The sequence below is a fragment of the Cyprinus carpio genome, chromosome B1 (assembly GCF_018340385.1).
Source record: "Cyprinus carpio isolate SPL01 chromosome B1, ASM1834038v1, whole genome shotgun sequence".
In the NCBI taxonomy this organism is placed as follows: domain Eukaryota; kingdom Metazoa; phylum Chordata; class Actinopteri; order Cypriniformes; family Cyprinidae; genus Cyprinus; species Cyprinus carpio.
This window is the reverse complement of record NC_056597.1, coordinates 11,634,798-11,656,483: the sequence shown is the minus strand read 5'-3', so window position 1 is coordinate 11,656,483 and position 21,686 is coordinate 11,634,798. Positions and strand designations below refer to the sequence as shown.

Below are 21,686 nucleotides of genomic sequence, written 5' to 3'. Positions count from 1 at the left end.
CCCTCTTCAGTAAACAAAACGGTTTCTCGTGTAGAATTGGAAAAACAAAATTGAGGCAAAGTATGCTTTGAAATGCTGATGAAATGCTTTGAAGAGTTTTAAACACTTTACCAAAGTCAGTGAGAAAAAAGAGTGATGTGCATGGACTGGTGCCAAATGTGTGCTCTCACTGTTTGATTTTTTTATTACAAAAAAATCTATCATACAACAAACTCTTCTTTGAACACTGTAACCCATTTGGATCAAACAGAGTGATAGAATGAGGTAAAATGAAGGAGAAAGGAGGAAAAGGGTTTTCTTTTGTCAACTTCACAAGCTCTTGATCACAGTTTACTGTCGTTTGTTGGATACAGCCTCTTCCAGCTCCAAGATACACAAAAAGGAACCTCTACACATGCTGCTTCCCCATTATGACATCACTTCCTGTCCACACCCAGTCTCTCCCCTAAACATATCCAATGATTCAGCTGCCTTTTCACACCAACTCAAAATATATCTTTTGCACAACAAGCCACGCATCCTTTTAAGCTTTTATTTTTCATATAAATTACTCTTTAAAATAGGGGAAAGATGGGTTTGAGTGCGCTTCTCTTGCTTGGTTTGTTGACTATGGGATTTGCTCTCGCCATTGCACAAAGTTTGCATTCAGACATACTGTATTTCAAAATGGGATGCATGTTTGACTAGTTTTCAGTTAGAGTAGTCATCAGCAAGGTTAAAAAAGTAAAATGGGCATTTCATTCTCTTCTCCCCCCATACCCCTCCTCTTCTTCTTCCACTCCAAAACACAGTCATTGTCTGTCAGTCCTAACTGCAATTTCTGGGGGTGTACAAGATCGCAGGAAGTTCCTCTCAGAATTACAATCGTCAGTGGCAACCGTCTCGGGTGTTTGACAGTGGCAGTGCAGCACCGCTTCCCATTCCACCTTCTCCCTCAGTCCTTCACCCTCTTCGGATGTTCACATATCATTGGCCAGCTCCTCAGTTTCTGTGGAGACGTCTCCATTGACCGCAATCTTCATGTTTTCCTCGTAGCCTGGGGGCATGAAGGCCAGCGTATAGGGGCAGATCTTATGACACTCTGCTCGGTATAACTCAGCAGTTTCCTTAGCCTCTCCAAGGCTGCCATCACGCAGGTTTTCCAAAACCTCTGTACAGATCTGCAAAAATAAAGTACTAATATATTATAAGCATGCAATACACCAGTGTTTCCCAATTGGGGGTTGATAAGTTGCATAACTGCAGGGGGTTCATAAGTTGATGAAAAGCTAATAATTAATTAATGTGTAATTAAAGAAATGCCTCTGCTTCCTGGTAATTCACTCACCACCATGTCATCCAAGATATTCATATCTTTCTTTCTTCAGTCAAAAAGAAATGAAGGGTTTTGAGGAAAACATTACAGGATGGATTTTTCTCCATAGTGGACTTCAATGGCGGCCAACAGTTTCAAATTGCACGTTAAATTGCATCTTCAAAGGGGTCTACATGATCCCAGCCGAGGAATACGGGTCTAATCTAGTGAAACGATTGGCTGTTTTCTAAAAAAAATAATAATAAAAACGTATATAATTTTAAACCATAAATGCTCGTCTTGCACTAGCTTGACCTCACGCACTATGTAGTCATGTTAGAAAGGTCACACGTGATGTAGGCGGAAGTACTGACCCAGTGTTTACAAAGTCAAACGCCCTTTACAAAAAAGGTGAAACAACTATGTTGGACGATTTTGAAGTTGGAGGAGAAAAGAGTTTTTCACCCTAGCCTAATTTTTTGAACCAAAGTACACACAGATGAAGAACTAACCACGCGTGGCTTTTCCATTGTGATTACGTAATGCGTGAAGTCGCACATGCACATTGCAGAGCTAGTGCAAGACAAGCATTTGTAGTTAGAAAGTATATCCTTTTTATTCTTTTAAGAAAATGGTTGATAGTTTTGCTAGATAAGACCCTTATTTCATGGCTGGGATCGTGTAGAGCCATTTGAAGCTGCACTGAAACTGCGATTTGGACCTTCAACTCATTGGCTCCCTTTGAAGTCCACTATATGGAGGAAAATCCTGGAATGTTTTCCTCAAAATCCTTAATTTCTTTTCAACTGAAGACAGACAGACATGAACATCTTGGATGACATGGGGTGAGTGAATTATCAGGAAATTTTTATTCTGGAAGTGAACTAATCCTTTAAAGTCATGTAGCCCATTATGTACCTGAATGTTTCTGTTGTTCAGTGACTCATCAAGTGCTATAGCCAGGTCCACCGCTTTCTTCTGTGTTGAAGGGTCTAAGTAGAACATCATTTTGGCAGCTGTAAAGGAAGAAAACAGGTGAAATTAAGAAACTTAACGTGAAAAATTAGCAGTTAAAAAAAAAAAAAAAAAAAAAAAAGTGTTGAGTATGTGCACCTGCTACTCGATGAGGGATGGAATTGAAGTGCTTGGTGAGGAAGGCCTGGTTAAAGCTCTTTCCATTACTTTCCCCAAACAGCCTGGAGATTTCCTGCTTGAGAACCATGCTGACCGATTCTGCTAGGTCTTTACTTTCGGACACTGTCAGCCAATCAATAGCAACACATTACCAAACTAATTTAACAATACAACCAATCACAACACATTGAGGTGAATATTTTGTCAAAAGCAACAAATAAGACAGAGACCAACTGATATAAAAACTAAAAAAAAAACCTACTATACTAAGAGCAAGAGGCAACCTGGGTTAACTCACCTCCTTTAAAGAAGCGCACTAAACACTGGTGAAGCCAAGGGTGGTCCGGGTCTATTGCATAGGCCCTCTTCACTGACTGTAGCATTAACAGGAACTTTTCTGTGAGGACAAAGAACATTGAAATTATGCATCTAATATTTAAGTCGCGATGGAATGGAAGTCGTAATGGATCATTTCTTTCATACATCCAAGAGAAACATTATCAAAAAAAAACTATTATTAGACTGTATAAATGTAGGTGTAAAGCATATACCTTTCCTAAAGTAGATCTCAAAGGCCAGAAGGTGTGTGTCTATCTTATTCTTCACCAGGTTTTTCAAGGGTGTCAAGAACTTTACAGCTTCATCTAATGGGTTCTCAACCTTAAAAATGAAAGAGAAAGAAAGATGTTTTTGTCCAAGCACAATAAAAGTCTTTGAGTTTCTTTGAATTTCCCCTTGGGTTCCTACTAAAGAAACAAATTGTTTAGAAGCATTTTAGATAAAGAATTCCCCACTTTCACAAACAGTACTCTTAAAACAAGCACACACCCTGGCGAGTTTCTCTGGTATAAGTTCCTCTTTAGGTCCGCCGATCTCTTCGTCATCATCCTCTTTTTTCTTTTTCTGGTTCTTTAACTGTTTTTCTTTCTCTGCATTCTTTTTTTCTTCCTCCAGCTGTGCTTTCTTCTGTGCTCTCCGTTGCTTATTCCTTAACTTCTTCAGTTCTTTGTCAGTCAGGTTCCCTGTTTGGAAAACAGAAGTAACATTGAAGCAAGTCTGTGTATGTTTAAAGTGTGCTTAGTGTATGGAAGCCCATTTTTGGCATAGAAAAAAAAAATTAATTACAACTTTTTCCTCTTTCACACAATTTGCACTGTTTTCTCGAAATTGAAAAGACCTTTTTCTCAGAACTGTGAAAAATGCAAAAACTCTTTACATCTCAAAATATGACTTTGTTCCTTTAAATACTGAGTCTACATCTCTTAATGCAATTAACTACATCTCTTGCAATTCAGTTTTTTTTAGTGCTGTCAAACAATTAATCGCATTCCAGGATAAAAGTTTGGTTTTGCATAATGTGTTAGGTGTATATTTATTATGTATATACAAATACACATACAGTATATATTTTTATAAATATTTACGTCAATATTTATATTCACATCATTTCTATTATAAATAAATATTTAATACATATAAATAATTTTTTTCTGAAATATAAACATGCATGTGTGTGTATTTATACATGCATGATAAATATACATAGTACACATACATATATTATGTAAACAAAAACTTATTTTGGATGCGATTTAATCGTTTGTCAGCACTAGTTTTGTTGTTTCAACCACAGAACAAATAATTACGCTAATTACGTCTTTTTTGTCTTGCTAGGAAAAATGTCAAAACTGTCAGGGGTAAAAGTCGCAAATACCTTTATTTTTTTATTCCATGACAGAAACTGGTTTCTAAAGATTTATGTCACATTACCAGTATCAGCCTGTAGTTCCTTGCTGTCATCCGTTAGCGGGTTGTCATGCAGGTTGAGGTAGATTAGGATGGCGGTTTGTGAGGCTTTGAAGTAGAATGGGTGCATACGTAACACATCCTCCAGTTTAAGCAGGTCCACATAGGAACGCAGCGTCATCTTCCGCATGCAGTATGTATGGAAGTCAAACTGGTCATCTGTTATCTCTACAAAGTGCTGTTATAAACAAATGGGAGAAGGACGTAGTCAGATGAGGAGGTAAAAGCAACACACAAATACCATTATATATTGACAAAGCAAAGACGACTAACCCTTTCAATCTCGTGGCATTTTTTGAGTGCTTCTCCATATTTCTTCATGGATTTATAGGCCAGAGCACATTCAGTCTGGAACCACATGCACTGCATCTCATTCAGATTCTCTACCGCAGACGCTCCCTCCTGAGAGAGAGGAACAAAGCGGTTACACATTAAAACACCTATGAGAAGATTAGGTACTCAAAAGTACGCACGCACTTCCCTTACCCTTGTGAATTTGGCGCACATTTCCTCAGCCTCCTTAATCAGACCCGCTTTAAGCAGATACTTGGCGCATTTGGAGTTAATAAAACGGTCTGCTGTGTCCAAGGCCTGAGCTTCATCCATCCAACGAGCTGCTTCCCGGATATTCCCAGCATGCTGAGTGAGGAAATACAAATAGGACAAGGATTATTACAATCTAATCACCGAACCCAGATAATTATTCTAATTTTCTTTGAATTACCCACACTGTTCAAAGTCACTGCAATCATCGTTTTAATTAGCATACTGCAATTTGAATAAATCTGCAAAATAGTAATTGTGTGCAATGCATTTTGTACCTTGTATATCTTGGCTTTAATGAGAAAGAGCTCTATCAGAGTAGGTGTGCTCTCAATGGCAGCGTTGATGTATTCGAGAGCCTTGGTGTGCTGGCCGATCTGATCATAGTGCTGAGCCAGGAAATACTGCACCCAGAGTAACGTAGTGGGCGGCTCCTCCTTGCCATCATCTATATGTAAACATCAACAGAACCAAACAGGTAATGCTAATCCACTAATACACATTAGGCAGCTCACCACAGCATTAAAAGCATCATATTTATTTCTCTATAATGTCCACTTATGTTTGCTTCTTTGCACTAATGTAGTTTTATACAAGCATTTTCTAATGTATTTTTATTAGTTTTATTTAGCCTGTTTTTTTCAGTACTGTGAATTTAATGTTTTTTTGTTTATTTTGTGTTTAATTATAATTAAATTATATATAAAAAATAAAGTCCAATTGTTATTATTATTCATAATAATAATTATACTAATAGGAAATGGATAGACAGATATATATGCATTATAAAAAAAACTATACTTTATAAATAAGAACAGTTTATAAAAGTGTTCTTCATTTAAAATCTTGGCAAAGTCTGCATTATGTTGATTTAAACTGTAAAAACCAGACTGATATTATCAGGGAGCTTGATAATTCAAATTTTAGCTGCTAAATTCTCATTTTGGGATTCTTCTGAAGGATACACAGAGCAGAAGGTGCTACACACTGCCAGGAACAGCAAATGGCCTGGCAAAATGTCTACATATTTATTTCTACATTTTACATATTTTTGTGCGCAAAGAAAACAAAAATAATGACTATATTCAACAATTTCTTCTCTTCCGTGTCAGTCTCCACCATGCATTCACAAGAGTACCACGGCGCATGCATATGGTGCTGCTGATGCAGGAACTTACATTCTGGCATCATGGTACTGTCTTGAATGCAGATCGAATTCTGACATGAAAGATAAGAAATTGCTGAATAAAGTAATTATTTTTGTTTTCTTTAAACACAAAAAGTATTCTCGCAGCTTCTTAAAATTACAGTTGAAGCTCTGATGTCATATGGACTATTTTTTAGTACTTTCATATTATTAATAAATTTTATTTTTATCTCATGTAATATTTTTTTGTGTTATTTATATGTGTGTATACTGTGTATATTTATTATGTATATATAATACACACACATGCATGTATATATTTAAGAAGAATATGTTATGTTTATATATTAAATATATTTATATATAATATAAAATATAAAAATATAAATATATAAATGTATATACATGTAAATATTTTCTAAATATATAATTTATGTGTGTGTATTTATATATACATAATAAATATACCCTGTACACATACATATATTATGTAAACGAAACTTTTATTTTGGATGTGATTAATCGTGTTAAATCATTTGACAGCCCTTACAGTTGAAGCTCTGATGTCATATGGACTATTTTTACAATGTTCTACTACCTTTCTGGGCCTTGAACGTGTCAGTTGTGTTGCTGTCTATGCAGGGTCAGAATGATTTGTGTTTTGATGATGAATGTAGGTCTTACAGGTTTGGAACGACATGAGGGTGAGTAATTAATGACAGAAATTTCATTTTTGGGTGAACTAACCCTTTAACTCTTTTTCCACATAAATGTGGGTGTCCACATAGTTACAACAATATTTTAATACAGTATTTTTGCACTAGAGAGAGTTTTGTGCTCTGCAAGTTATATTCCAAATTGACATTTTATTTTATACTCAAAAAATTTTTTATATAGTGTGGTCATATTTTGTTCTTTTTATTTATGATTGTTAAGTACTTTAAATTGTTAATAACATTTGGGCTGAACATTCGACAGCTCCGTAATGACGTTTCAAAACCAACAACTAATTCTTCAATTATTGAGACCTGCAATTATAACAAAATGTGAAAAAAACATTTGGATGTAAACCCTAGTTAGAATGTTCTGTGTGATTAGATTCTGTCCTCACCTTCTCTTTGTCCTGATAGAGAGATCTGAGTGTGGTGAAGACAGGAGGACAGCCCTTACTGAAGTTCATTCTTAAATATGGATCCAGACACTCCCGAAACTTATCTCCTAAACAATACAGAAACAATTTCACTCAACATACGCACAACTTGCAGAAGAAGCTGATGTATTAGACCAGAGGAAGAACTGCCTACCAGACAGGAAGCTGAGCGGTAATCTGCGAGGTACGAGGCCTTTAGGGTACTTCTCCCAGGCCTCCTCATAGATCTTCAGCTTCTCTTGTGTACTTGCTAAAAAACACCAGAATTGCTGCGTTTTGTTAAACTCTTACTAGTGTGTATAAGATGAGATAAAAATATGCAGACAAATAATTTTTCATGTGTACCAGGCTTGAGTGCTTTTTCCAGCCCATGGTAATAAGACCAGTTTTCAGGATTTCTCTCCTGTAGTTGTCTGTATACATCTGCCGCCTCCTCAAACCGTTCCAGACTCAACAGCAGCTCCCCTACATATCCACAACACGGGGAGTTAAAATAAAAAGAGAGAATTTTCCATAGGGCACCAGAAACAGGAAGTCAATCTGCTATGCAAGCAAAATGTGAATAGGAAAAACTGCATAATGGACAAAATAATATAAAAGCAGAAAAAAAAGGAAAAACTTGGAAGAAAGAGGTGCATTGATGTACCTTTGGTTTCCTCCACGGCCAGTTTATCACAGATCTGTTTCTCGTAGGTGGTGAGATGCTCCAGAGCTTCTCTGAAGAGTCCCGCCTCCCTCAAGACCTGATTCTGATACAGCAGCAGCTCACTGTACTCATAATCCACCTTGTCAGGGGACGTCTGAAAAATCAAACATTCACAAACATTATAAAAAACGAATACAGAAAGGATTTATTACGTAAACTCATTCCACTACATAACAATTAGGAATCTTTTTTTTTTTAGCCTGCCAGCTTGTAGTTTCCCTTTGTGCTAGAAACCAATGAGAGGAAGTAAGCGTCTTATCTTGGACGCCACAAAAACGCATGCCATTGTGTTGCCTGTTGCCCTGGAGTGGCAGGTTGACATCTTCACAATACCTCATTAGCCACTCCTGTTACTTCTGCCCCTGTTCTTTCAAATCTATTCCAAGCTAATAGGGATGTAAAAAGTACAGGTACTTTAACACTAAATGTGATATTTTTACATGCTCTGAGAACAGTGCTTGTGGTTCGACACAATGCAGATGTGAGTGTAAAATTCCCCTTCACTTTCCTATCAAATCTCCACTGTCCCATGTAATAAACACAAAACACATTAAGATAAAAGACTGTCCTTAATATTAGTCAAGCAATAATATTTGAAAAAATGTTTCTTTTTTTTATACTTGCACGAGTGTTTAAGTTAAAAATTATTTTATTTGTTAACTAAAAAAAATTCATAATTTCAGAACAACTGAAAAAAAAAATTCAGAGAAAAAAAAAGTAGAAATTAGGTGAAAATGAAAATTAGAAATGTTGCCTTGGTTTCTAATTGAAAAAATATAAAATGAAATACTAAAATTACTAGAAATATGTAAATACATAAATATTACTCAAATTATGTAACAAAAACTAAAAACTACTAAAAATAACAAATGCACATCAAAATAATACAAATTCAAATGAAAACTGAAAAGAAAAATCAAAAATATTACTACAAATTTATAAATGTGTATAAATAGTACTTATTCTGACTTGTACAAGCCATTGTTTTAATTTCATTTGTCTAGTCATTTTTTGTGATACTTGTTTTCAATTTCAAAAATTGGAGTTTAAAATCTTGTTTTTATTGGTACTGGTATAAATTATTAACTTTTGGGTATTGTGACAATCTTGCTGTATCTTGTCATGTCTGTATTTACCTGTTGTGTTTTTCTAAACTCCTCAATGATTTTGGCAGCCATCTCATAGTCCTCTAAGAGGTGATATGCAATGGCGTAGCCAATCCATGACGCTCGCTGCGCTGGCCGCAACTGCAGCAGCTGATACCGGGTCTCCTATAAGAGAGTCAATACAGTCAGAACGAGGGATTTCTCTGCTGTTAGGTATTTACAAGGTTCAAGCTTTAAAAAGGTTTAAGTTCTTGCTGAATGCAGAGGTGAAATTAGATCCCTTTCAAAACAATGTAACAAAGTACAATCTAAAACTACAGAAAACATCAGTGGATCCATATTGCACAAAGCCCACATATGAAAGGCTTTCATTTCAGTGGTAAAAGTAGGTATCAGAGTAGCCCGAGGGTATGAAACATTAAACACCCACTTTATTATACCGCAGAAGACAAAGAAATAAAGACACAGGAGAGGAGGAGAGAGAAGCAAGCTCAAGAGACAGGAAATGGACATTGCTGAGTCACGGCTGCTGTATTTGGCTCAACATAATCATGTATCCTAAGTGTTTCACCTCAACACTGTGCAATAATATGGGGCTATTAATTACATTAATGCAATTAATACTAACTTATTTTAAATAATATATTTTACATTTAAAAGGGGTTTTTTACATTAAATAATGTGTAATAATATGGTTCTATTGATTTAGGTCAATTATTTTCTTATTAAGGATGCTTTTTTTTGAAAAATACAGTAAAACAGTGTTATATTATTACAATTTAAGATAATGGTTTTCCATGTTATATATTTTGAAATAAATGTATTTTATTTCCGTAACGGCAAATCTGAATTTTTAGAAACCATTATTTCAGTGTCTCATGATACTTCAGAAATCATTATAATATGATTTGGTGCTCAAGAAACATTTTAGACCCATTTCCTTAAAGTATTTATGTTGTTAAAATTTCTATAATTACATGTTGATGCACACGACTCAAGAAATTTTGATTTCAAACATTTGAAATTAATTTGTTTTACCTTAAAAAAAAGACAAGTAAACATTCAATAATAATAAAATAAGTGAGAGTAAATTATTTGAAATGGTGAGAATTGGTAAAGATGAATAAATATATAATAAATATACAAATATAACACTGATTTGAGATTTTCAGGTAGGTCTACAATTAGTATTCAGCTGCAGAAATACTACAGAAATTGAATTAATTAATCAAATATAAAATTACAATGGATAGTCTTCACTCTATAAATAAATACAGATTAATTCTTACATTTAAAGTTACAAAAGTTATTCAGTCAAGAGAAGTGAGTGATTTTGTCTTTGTTTTGTTTGATTAACACAGACAACAGCACTGCTGTCACTTTAAGACCGAATGCACGAATCCAATATGTTCACTTAAGACATAATCGACTGGGTTTATGTGAATACACACCAAGATGGGCATTTTCAAATAATTTTTTGTGTATCTGACCGTTTAACCACCATGAACCACAAAAAAAAACCTCAATCCAGTATTTGTGAGCTGTCGGAGAGAAGGCTCTGTGAGTGCACATTTTGGGTGTAAGAGCTTAGAAAACAGCATGCAAGTAAAAAATTTGCATCTCTTGAAAAAGTGAGACGCGGTAGTGCTGAATCACTCATGCTGTATGTGAAATTACAGTCTCTCACAAACTTTTCAAAATACTGATTTGATCTGATCATCTGTGGGGATTCATTTACTTATTAAACTTGCACGCTTTTGTAGATAAATGTTTGCAGGAATTTCCTGCATAATAAATGTGGAACCTGTGGGAATTAGTAAAATTATGCACAATACCCACAAACTCACGCAGAAATTCAAGTCCTGATAAATGGCTTTACTGTCACTTTTAAATATTTTAATTCATCCTTGCTGATTAAAAGCATTAGTGTCTTCCAAAAAAATTGTACGGAACACAAAAAAGAATTATTTTGTACAATTTTGAACATTAGTGTAATTCAACAAATAAAATGAAACTCATACTTATACACATGCTCACCCTGTAACCCTCCAGGTCTCTCATCTGGATCTGCAGGAGGGAGAGATCTCGAAGGATCTGCAAGTTGTCTTTGTCCCATTTCAGTGCGTTTCTGTAGCACTTAATAGCCTCGTCATACTTCTTGTCAGACCTCTGGAGCAAACCATACACGTGCCAGCCTGAAAATGTCATGTTAAGGAGAGCAGGGGAACTTCATAGAGACACTACAGAGAACTACTGTTTGTTTTCATCAAGGCCATCCACATTAATAAAATAGGAAAATATTTAGTATTAAGCTGACTTCAGTCTGTCGTCAGTCTACACACCCTTAAACACAAAGAGAAACATTTTCACTTAAATTCAAATAAACTTAAGCATTTCAAAAACTGTGGTAAGGGTGTACAACCAATAAAAGAATGAAGTAATTTAGTATTTTTCTCTGTGAAACCCAAACTTCTAGGATGTGAAGCATTTGTCTGTCAGCGAGGAAACACTGCACTGTGTGTTTGGCTCTCTAAACAGTTCATGGTGTCACTGCACATCATAATCAGACACAGGGCAGGAATCTTGGCCAGGGTCCATCACCCCCACCCGCAGCGACAGGCTTCAAATCGAGACAAATACTCAAGTGTTAATTCTGCTGCTGTGAACATGAGGAAGTAAACTCATTCCGACTGCTCCAACACAGAGACCATTATCATACTACAGTGTATAAATTTCAAACTAAAAGCTTTCAAATGTGTGTGTCAGTCTCTATATCCAAGGATACAGACGTGGCTCTTCAGGTCATTTCTGAGACCTCTGCGGACAAGTTCATAGGCTTCTTCTTTCTTCCCCAGGCAGTTCAGGGTCAGGCCTTTCATCGCCAGTGTCTCTGCAAAGATCATATCTTTTAACTTTTTACCCATTAACCCTTTGGAAACTATCATGCGCTAAGTAAACAAACGCCTGCACATATCGGACAGGAACTTTTTATGTTAAAGACAACACAATTTCTAGTAACCTTGATTATATCACTGCAGTCTAAAATTACATGAATATGCATGTCTTTATGTAGTGATAACATGCCAAACTGATATTTGGCTATTTTTATAACTGCCTAACTGGTCATTCTACCCAGTCTCTAATCTTCCTAACAGTTGTCAATGGATATGAACACAGTATTAGGGCTGGGCGATACAGCTAAAAAATGTATCAACGATATAATGTTTTAAATCATTTTGGTATCGATAATTATTGACATTTTTATAACTGTTTTTTTTAAAACAAAGCGCAACAGAATTGTTTTTTTTTTTTATTTAACCACTGTGTTTTTAATTTAACCAATTTGTGTTGTTTGCAGATTAAATACGTCTAATGTGTTATATGCAGATTAAATAAGGCTTTTGGCTTGTCTCCCAAGGCCACAGGAGGGTGCAAAGAGCAAAACAATGCAGCGTATTAAATTGTCAACGCAATGAAATAATGGTCCATAAAAAACATCCATAATGTCTAAATTAACATATATAAATCAAATATAATTTCATAAATTGCATAAACAACTACGAACGAAACAGCATCATGTATTTATGCATTGCATAAATCAAAAAAAGAGCCAAATCGTCGATCACACAGATTGCATTCGAAAATATGAGACGCAGTAAAAAGGAATAAACCTCCACAAATTCAAGACGTGTTTTCTAAACGTTTAAACTGTTTTAACTTTGCATGGCATTCTAGAAGGAAAACAAATGTCTTAAGAAAATTCTGGATATCATTTATATTTCATCTTGCATGTAATGCCTGATAAAGCAGCGTTTGTGAGCGAAGCTTTACCGGGAAACCGCTATCTCTCTTGCTCTAAGCACCTCCTGCTGGCAGAGAATGAATTAGCATATATGCTGCCACAAATAGAGTCCAAGTCTGCGAGAAACACTGGCTTGGTTTCAGTTTTAAGCTAATCAAAATTTTAAGCATTGAGCTACTATATTTCTCTAATATTTTGAATGAATAACGCAGCAGTGGCATGTTTCGTGGGTTAGACTAACAAAACATTAAAATGCAGCAACACTTACATCATCACCGCATCTCGCGCGCCACTGATGACACTCCCTGATGCACACCTAACATACCATTTTTGCATTCAAATGCGATTTTACTACTAATATTAATTTTTTTTTATTCACAATACTCATCACAGCCAGGCACAGCACTCATGTTCGTGTTTGTGTGTGCTGTCTTCTCATAGCATGTGCCTAATATCGTGCGCTATATCGAACATTTTTTCATTCGTTATCAATGAAAGAGTACCGTTGATAAATATCGATTCCGTTTTATCGCCCAGGCCTACTCAGAATATATTAATTCATTTCAATTTGTGTCCATGTTACTCACATTAAAATGAAATAGGAGTGTAGTTGTACGTCATGAACACTTCCAAGCAGGGTTCTTACCTCCATGTTCAGAGAACTTGGGATTGGAGAGAATCTGTTTGCAGAATTTCAGTCCATTTCTGTACTGCTTGTGTTCATAACATCTCTGAGTACATATGAGAGAAAAAACATTAATAGAAAAAAAAAAAAGAAAGAAATAAAAAGAGATTGAGGGAGAGAAAAAAAAAAATCTGTTGTTGTGAAAAAGCGTTGTTAATGATAAAGGGGTCATATGATGTTGCTAAAAAGAACATTATTTTGTGTATTTGGTGTAATGCAATGTGTTTATGTGGTTTACGGTTCAAAAAAACATTTTCCACATACTGTAAATTTTTGCTTCTCCTCTATTCCCCACCTTTCTGAAACATGTCGATTTTTACAAACCTCATCGTTCTGAAAACCGAGGTGTGCTCTGATTGGCCAGCTATACAGTGTGTTGTGATTGGCCGAATACCTCTCGTGTGTGACGGAAATGTTACACCACTTACCATATTGTGATGCCGTGTCCCAGCACGACCAGACAAAACCAATAAAACCCATTACAAACGAGGCATTTGTTGCATCCAGTGGGGACATACTTACAGATTATAATGACTTGAATTGTCTTTTTACGTGTTGCGTATCGCATTGCGCACGTAAACATAAATCCATTTATCTGAATTTGTTAAAGGAGAAAAAACAAACAACAAGCGCTACTCTACACTGCTCAAAACTCGCGTTTGAATCATCAGTGGCAAATTCTTTAAATATGAAAAAAACAGGTTTTAAGTCAGAACAGCTGGCATTGTAGGTTCAGGAAACAGTCCTCCGTTAAACGCGTTGCACACACACAATTATTTGGTTTGAACTGTTCTGGAACAGTGTTGTAAATACAACTTAACCACTGATTTCTAGTTGTGTCCTCTTTTTGAAGGCCAAACAAAGTAGCTTCAGTTTCACAACGAAACACACAGCGTCTCCACAACGTGGCGGCGGCAACAATACTACAGTGAGAATGAAAGTTACGCCTTGTTTCTTTGCGTAAACATTTGGGCGGTGTTATGCAAATCTTCCCGCACAGTGACGTAGACATGTAGGGGCATGTTTAAACGAGGCGTTTTAGAAGGGCATGGATGAATCTTAACTTTTATAAAGAATATCTCTTTGGGTTTGAGACTTTAGTCGTTGCAGCTTAAGGAATCTTATCAATGCACAAACAGCTTGTAACACTCCAAAGAGAAAGGAAAACTTGAAATCGCCTCATATGACCCCTTTGAAGTACGCTGTGTAACATGTGGGATGCTGTGTAAAATGTAAAAACAGAATGCAAGGATTCGCAAATCTCACAAACCCATATTATATTCACAATAGAACATATCAAAAGAAGAAAACATCAAATGTTTAAACTGATAAAATGTACAATCTAAAGGAAAAAAATAAGGTAATTTTGAGCATGATGGCTGCAATACGTCTCAAAAAAGTTTGGATAGGTACAACCTAGAAAAGTAAGTGTTACTAAAAAGAAACAGCTGGTAACAATTTTCTAGGCATATTCAGTTTCACAAATAAAAATAAAAGCAATGGATGCAATCCTCTACAGAAGAAAATGTTTTTTTTTTCTTTAGATGAACCTCTTTATTTTTATAGTAAATGTATTATTTAACTTAAGGTTCTCCTAAATAAAAACTGCATATGCAGATCCTTAGCAGTACCATCTTTTCTTATGGTTAGTGCTTTCTAAAGACAATCCATGGCAGTCTAACCATGTGTCGATACACACACACGCTCACATTGTCCCCTGCAAACTCTGTAAATGATGGTAATTTACTCTGAGCAGTTCTATTTGGAGCAGCTTCTGTTTCCTCTTTATTACACAGGCCTCTGCTCAGCCAGCAGGTGGTGAGATCACTAACATCACCTCATTCTGTCAACAAATCTGGAATCTGCTCTTCCACATTTAGTACAGCACTACTGAATCAGTGACTTCAAATCAAAATTCAGGCAATCTTATATACCAAAACCATAAAAACAGAGGCTTTGGAAACTATTATGACAGCAGCCCCAGCAGATCCTAACAACTGTGTTAGTGGCTTACAATAGAACAATGAATTCAAAATGTTAATGTACACCACCTACATACTCCAGATTCCCATGAAACTTCAAACGATCTAGTTTCTCTTAAAAGATGAATCATTTTAAGCTTGAGTTAAATAGATTATTATAAAGACGCAAATTATGATGTTACCGAAACAAAATATTCAAATATAAGACAAAGAGGAAATTTCAGACGCAAAGCATGTTGATGCTTTGATGAAAGACAAATGTTTTTTCTTTGAAATAACATGCACTGATTAATTTTTGCGAAATAAGATCAGGAACATTAAGGAATATTAAGTTATTAAGTAACTTAATTTTATTATGACTTTGATATGAGATTCCTATCAATGTTATTTTAGTAATACTAAAGTAATATTTTAGCATTTTTATATTTTGCATTAGCTTTTATTGTTATATTTTCTGCTCTAATTTTAGTTTAAATTGTTTGCATATATAATATTATCAGAGATTGGCCGATAATCGATTTTACTGATATTTCTTCAGATATTTAAGCATTTTTCTTTAATTTTATGTTGGCTCTGTGAACGTACTTACTTTGTGAGTGATTTCGATACTGTTTAAATACATCATGTGTAAACGCATACAAATTCAAAGGGCAAAATACACATTACTACACACAATAAACATTTTTTCAAATTTATCGGGCAACAATAAAAGCACTGTAATCTTGTTGGGAAAAAAAATCTATATTGTGGTTTTATTTTATTGATGTTTAGTTTTTTTTTATATTTTTCGTTTTTTTTATTTTTTAATTATCTAATGTTTAGCCTATATTTTATTTTACGTATACAGGTGCATATCAAAAAATTAGAATATCCTTTTTTTTTGGTAACTTATTTCAAAAAGTGAAACTTTCATATATTCTAGATTCATTACATTTAAAGAGAAACATTTGAAAAGTTTTTTTGTTTTAATTTTGATTATTACAGCTTACAGCTCATAAGTCAAAAATCCAGTATCTCAAAATATTTGAATATTTACATTTGAGTGTCATTAAATTACCATCCCTACAGTATAAATTCTGGGTATCTCTTGTTCTTGGAAACCACAATAATGGGGAAAGTAAGCAAAGAGGGAAAGTCACAGAAGCTCATTACTGAAAGGGGTGGGTGTTTACAGAGTGCTGTATCAAAGCATATTAAATGCAAAGCTTACTTGGAAGGAAGTAAATGGGTAGGAAAAGGTGCACAAGCAACAGGGATGACTGCAAACTTGAGAATACTGTCAAACAAATCTGATTAAAACAATTGGAAGAGCTTCACAAGGAGTGGACTGAAGCTGGAGTCGCTGCATCAAGAGTCATCACGCTCAGACATCTTCAGGAAAAGGGCTACCAAGCCACTTCTGAAACAGAAACAACATCAGAAGCATCTTACCTGGGCTAAGGAGAAAAAGAACTGCATTTTGCATTTCATTTGGAAATCAAGGTCTGGAGCCTGGAGGAAGACTGGAGAGGCACAGAATCCAAGCTGCTTGAAGTCCAGTGTGAAGTTTCCGAAGTCAGTGATGACTGGTGTCGGTCCATTGGGTTTAATCGAGTCCAAAGTGAATGCAGCCATCTACCAGGAGATTTTGGAGCACTTTAGGCTTCCATCTGCTGACATCTTTATGGAGATGCTGATTTTCTTTTCCAGCAGGACTTAGCACCTGCCCACAGTGCCCTGACCATAATATTACTGTGCTTGATTTGCCAGTCAACATGCCTGACCTGAACCCCATATGGAATCTATGGGATATTTTCAAGAGAAAGATGAGGAACAATACAGACGAACTGAAGGCCGCCATTAAAGAAACCTGTGCTTCAATAGTGCCTCAGCAGTGTCACAGCAGGCTGATCACTTCCATGCCACACCTCACTGATGCTGGAATGTGTACTAAAGGAGCCCAGACCAAGTATTGAGTGCATAAATGAACATACTTTAAAGAACTTGAGCTTTTTAGTTTTGCAAATCCTTTTTTTTTTTTTTTTTTTTTTGATTGATTGATTGATTTTAGGAAACATTTCAATATTTTGAGCTACTGGATTTTTGACTTTCATGAGCTGTAAGCTCTAATCATCAAAATTTAAACAAAAAAAACTTTTGAAATGTTTTACTTTACATGTAATGAATCTAGAAAATATGAAAGTTTTACTTTTTGAAACAAGTTACAATAAAAAAATAAATAAAAAAAAAACGTTTTCACGATATTCTAATTTTTTGAGATGCACCTGTATTTCAATTCACAATTTTAATTAAACAGTTTTAGTTAAGACTAAAAAAAACTGACTCTTATGTAACTGGCAACATTCAAGATACATTTCATAAAACCAGATACACTAATGGTACAGAACGGAACTCAATCTTGTGTGACTGTCCTTTTAATTCTCTGGCATTAAAAAGCAACTCTGTGAATCCACATTCGGACAATGATCTTAAGTCCCTCAGACAATCATCCTGACCAAGAGGTCAAGGTTTTGTTGGTTAGCATAGCCCTATTATCACGTGCCAGTTAATAATGATATATTACACACTTAACATCAATGAGCATCTTTTTACATTGATCATGAATGTAATGAGAGTTCCAGGGGGTCAGTCCTTCAGCTTTACCATCATCAAAAATCTTTATACACCGTAACCATGGTAACAGAGTTTCTCAGACTCCAAACCAAACATTTACATTTAGATTTACATGTATGCATTTGGCAAACGATTTTATCCAAAGTGACTTCGGGCCAATTCACATTGCACGACGGACGCAGAAAACAGCAACAGACATGTTCACCGGGTTGCTGCTGGTCAACGTTTATATTTGCAGAACCCAATCGATTAAATCTGGGTTTGTCAGATGTTGGGACGTCTAAGAAGTTACACGTTGTAAAGGCCCCGATATTCTTCAAACAAAGTTTATTTTCGTTCTTTGTTTGGGGGCAAAAAGAAGTTTGAAAAGGCTGAGCGACGGTATAATGTTTCTGAACATTCCAACACCATAATTCCATTCCATAATCAGTCCTTTAAGTGTGAATGGCTCATAGTCTGAAAACAATAGCATGATGCAACCCTCTACACTGTGAGTAAATCACTCACATATGCAACTAAATCTTCACTCTGGGCGACTAAATGATGTCTATTCTCAGATTTTACTCCCCAGTGTGTGAACTGGAGGCTAAGATTAGCACAGATATATTTTCACTCGTCGAACACTCTGACCGAGCGCTTCCGAGTTTCACTCTCCATCAAGCGATCTGTGCTATTTTTCAGTTCATCCGAATGGATGTGCAGCGCACGTGTGTTTGACGTATCGTAAACTCTGGTGTAAAGGAGCACAACTCGCCATCGCTTTGGTGAGACCAGAGAGAGCGAGAGAGTCTTACATACATGCAGAATGGACGTACAACATGTAAACGATATTCTTTGTAGTATTTTCCTGTCAAAAAAACAGAGTTCCTTTGGATTTTTTTCAGATTTTAAGAACTGTCGGGTTTGACAATCTCATTGGCTGGTGCTCACCTATTATCGTCCCTGTTTTGATTTCAGCAAATCAATTCAAGCAAACGCACACAACCTGATTAATATTCATGAATCCAGCAGCTCGTTAATCCTTATAGTGCATTTTATACTGTTCTTAGTAGAATTCGTATTATTATTATCATCATCATCTTATCAGTATTATTGCTAGTTTTTTCCCTAAATTCTGTTAAAATGCCTTTGCATTCATACGTGGTTACCAAGATTTAACTCTAATTACTAAAGTTCTATCATTAAATAATACTTAATTATCCTGATATTATATTATAATGTGTGACTGACTGTTGTTAAGAGTGTACTTTTAGATATTTAAAAATCTGTGCCATTTTAAAAACATAAATAGTATGTGTATAAATTAAAAATCCATGAAAGAAATTGTTAAAATAATGCCACTCTCAGCGCCGTCAAAATAAAAGTCCTACCTCAAACGCATCGGCCAAACAGAAAAACTTATCAGCTGATGCCAATATTTGAAAAATGCCAAATATCGGCCTTGGCGATATATCGGTCTACCACTATTGAACACAACTTAAAAGTTGTTTTAAATCATTCAGTGGATTCATAATGACATTGTGATCAATCAAATACAGATCAGATGTAATAAATGAGCATAAACGCTCACATATAGTATTAAGAATTTTACATGATAAAAAATTACTACCTCTGTGTGAAAATTCTGCAGTTTTGTATTTTGCATTTTAGACAAATTAACTAAAAATGATAATGCATAAAATGCTCTTTAAAACATTTGTGCATCATATCAGCAGACTGTTAAAAGGTTTTTGTAAACTTGCCTTGTTATAAGTGCAGTTCAACATTGCATATGCATGGAATAGACTGCATATGCAAAGCTTATGTCAAAACCACAACACAAACACTACAATCTTTAATGCATGACAAACCCTAAACAGCTTAACAGGATTTTTCAGCAAAAAAAATTAAAAATACATATCAGTTCCACCAATTTAGCAATTGGTTTGGGCTACGATCAAATAGCCAAAAAACAAAACAAAAACACTCAACTATATGCATCCTTGTGCAAAAAAAACAGTGATGCTTTTTTCTTCTTTTTTGCTTTTAAAACAGACAAGCGCTGAAAGTTTTGGTGAGTTTGTGGTTTGAAAGCCCATCATGCAGTCAGTGTCAACTCTCATGCAGTCTAGCAACTTATGTCCATCTCAAATTAGTGCCCACATCCAAACCTTATACATTTATAATATATAAAATCCTTGATAAAGTCAGCAGTTTAAATGACTACATATAATGAAAATAACGCTTGACTTGACAGTGAATTAGCCGTGAATAAACTCGTCGAGTGTTTGTAGTTTTTAAGTTGAGCATCACTACACTTCCAGGGTCTCCTTCGGCAGAAACATGCTCATCTCGTCCTCTCTTCTCAAACAACTCCGGGAAGCTCAACTAAACCAAAACTCGACTAAAACCGTATTCAGAGGATCTTTAAAAGTGATCTTCTGGATAAACAGGCCAGAGACTGCTTTCAGCTACTGACATGCAACATTCAGCCTCAAAACAGAGCAGCTTGAACATATAAACGTAACTGTTAGTGCTAATGCCTTATAAAAAATCAAATAAACAAAGACTATAAGTCTCGCATGCTTTTATCCAACCACTGACAGTTTCTTTCCAACAGCTTTTTGTCTGTGTGTAAGCTACATCAACACACTGACAGCTAGCAGCTAAAAAGCTAAAAGCTAACCTCCATTTGACAGAAAGCGACTCTTGATCGTTCAGTTTTGCACGCGCTAAAAAGTGCTGCATTAACAGCTCTTAAGCGAGCATTAACAGCTCTCAATCACACTCATGACGGTCGCCCACATGCTTTATTTGGTAGGAGGATGTTGCTGCACTGAAGTATTAGCACTCACCAGGATCCTCTTGAACAGAGCGTTTTCTTTGGGAGGCAGAGTGACTGTCGGCATCCTTTACTCTCTCTCTCTATCAGCACATGTGAAATGAGTGCGCGTGTGTGAGGCGGCGTCTTCCCCGGTTTATACCCCCTGGTTCTCTGAGTCCTCGCTCGGCTCGATTTAGTGCCCGTGTCGGACTAACTAACCCAGCCCTCACGTGGTGACAGAAAGCCCCCTTTGAGCCCAAAATGGCCGAGGCGGCGCTTCTCCTCCGGGTCAAGCTGCTCTGCTGCTCGTCACTGACAGCAGGGGGCGCACCATTTCTAGGTCAAACAGATTACCGCTAATAATATAAACATCAACAATAGAAAAATACTTACATTATATAATGAAAAAAGGTTTAAATTGTATGTAATCAATAATTAGAAAAAATAAGGTGTTAAATTATAATACAATAAAATAAAACAAATGTGTCCTTCGCCGTTTTATAATATAATAATATATACTTAAAAAATATATATATATTTTAAAACAGTGCTGTTTTGTATTAAATCATTCATAAAATAAAAATTTCATGTTATGTATATGGAAATTCCCAAATAATATTAATAGGCTAATTAAAGAACAGGGTAATATATACAGCCTATTTATTTCCCTCTATATAAAATTTAATTTGAATCCAGTATCGTTCCTTGTCTACTAACGTTACAGAAACCGCGGAAATAGTCTACATTCACGCCCAATACATGTATCAAAGGATAAATCCTATGCATTTTCCTCCTATGTTGATAAAGTTAAATAATAGACTTTTTTGGTGTTATTTATTTAAATAAAATAACCTCTCTGGTGTTTTTATGTTTAACATTCATTGGTCAGGTGCGATCTTTATGGTAGGCTGTACG

The 21,686-nt window shown here is 35.5% G+C and overlaps 1 protein-coding gene across 1 annotated transcript; it reads right to left on the bottom strand.

The window, feature by feature from the left end:
• Window positions 1-159: 159 nt before the first annotated feature.
• On the bottom strand, window positions 160-21,073 carry LOC109103923 (N-alpha-acetyltransferase 15, NatA auxiliary subunit). Its single transcript, XM_042716601.1, has 20 exons — window positions 20,803-21,073; window positions 13,335-13,419; window positions 11,672-11,776; window positions 10,924-11,081; window positions 8,917-9,051; window positions 7,721-7,874; window positions 7,420-7,539; window positions 7,229-7,324; window positions 7,036-7,142; window positions 6,880-6,952; window positions 5,056-5,225; window positions 4,721-4,873; window positions 4,508-4,636; window positions 4,199-4,412; window positions 3,257-3,450; window positions 2,980-3,088; window positions 2,727-2,825; window positions 2,408-2,551; window positions 2,213-2,310; window positions 160-1,160 (listed from the first exon to the last, which is right to left on the bottom strand). The coding sequence occupies exons 1-20, from the start codon at window positions 20,854-20,856 to the stop codon at window positions 960-962; spliced, it is 2,598 nt and encodes an 865-aa protein (XP_042572535.1). The 5' UTR covers window positions 20,857-21,073; the 3' UTR covers window positions 160-959.
• Window positions 21,074-21,686: the final 613 nt, after the last annotated feature.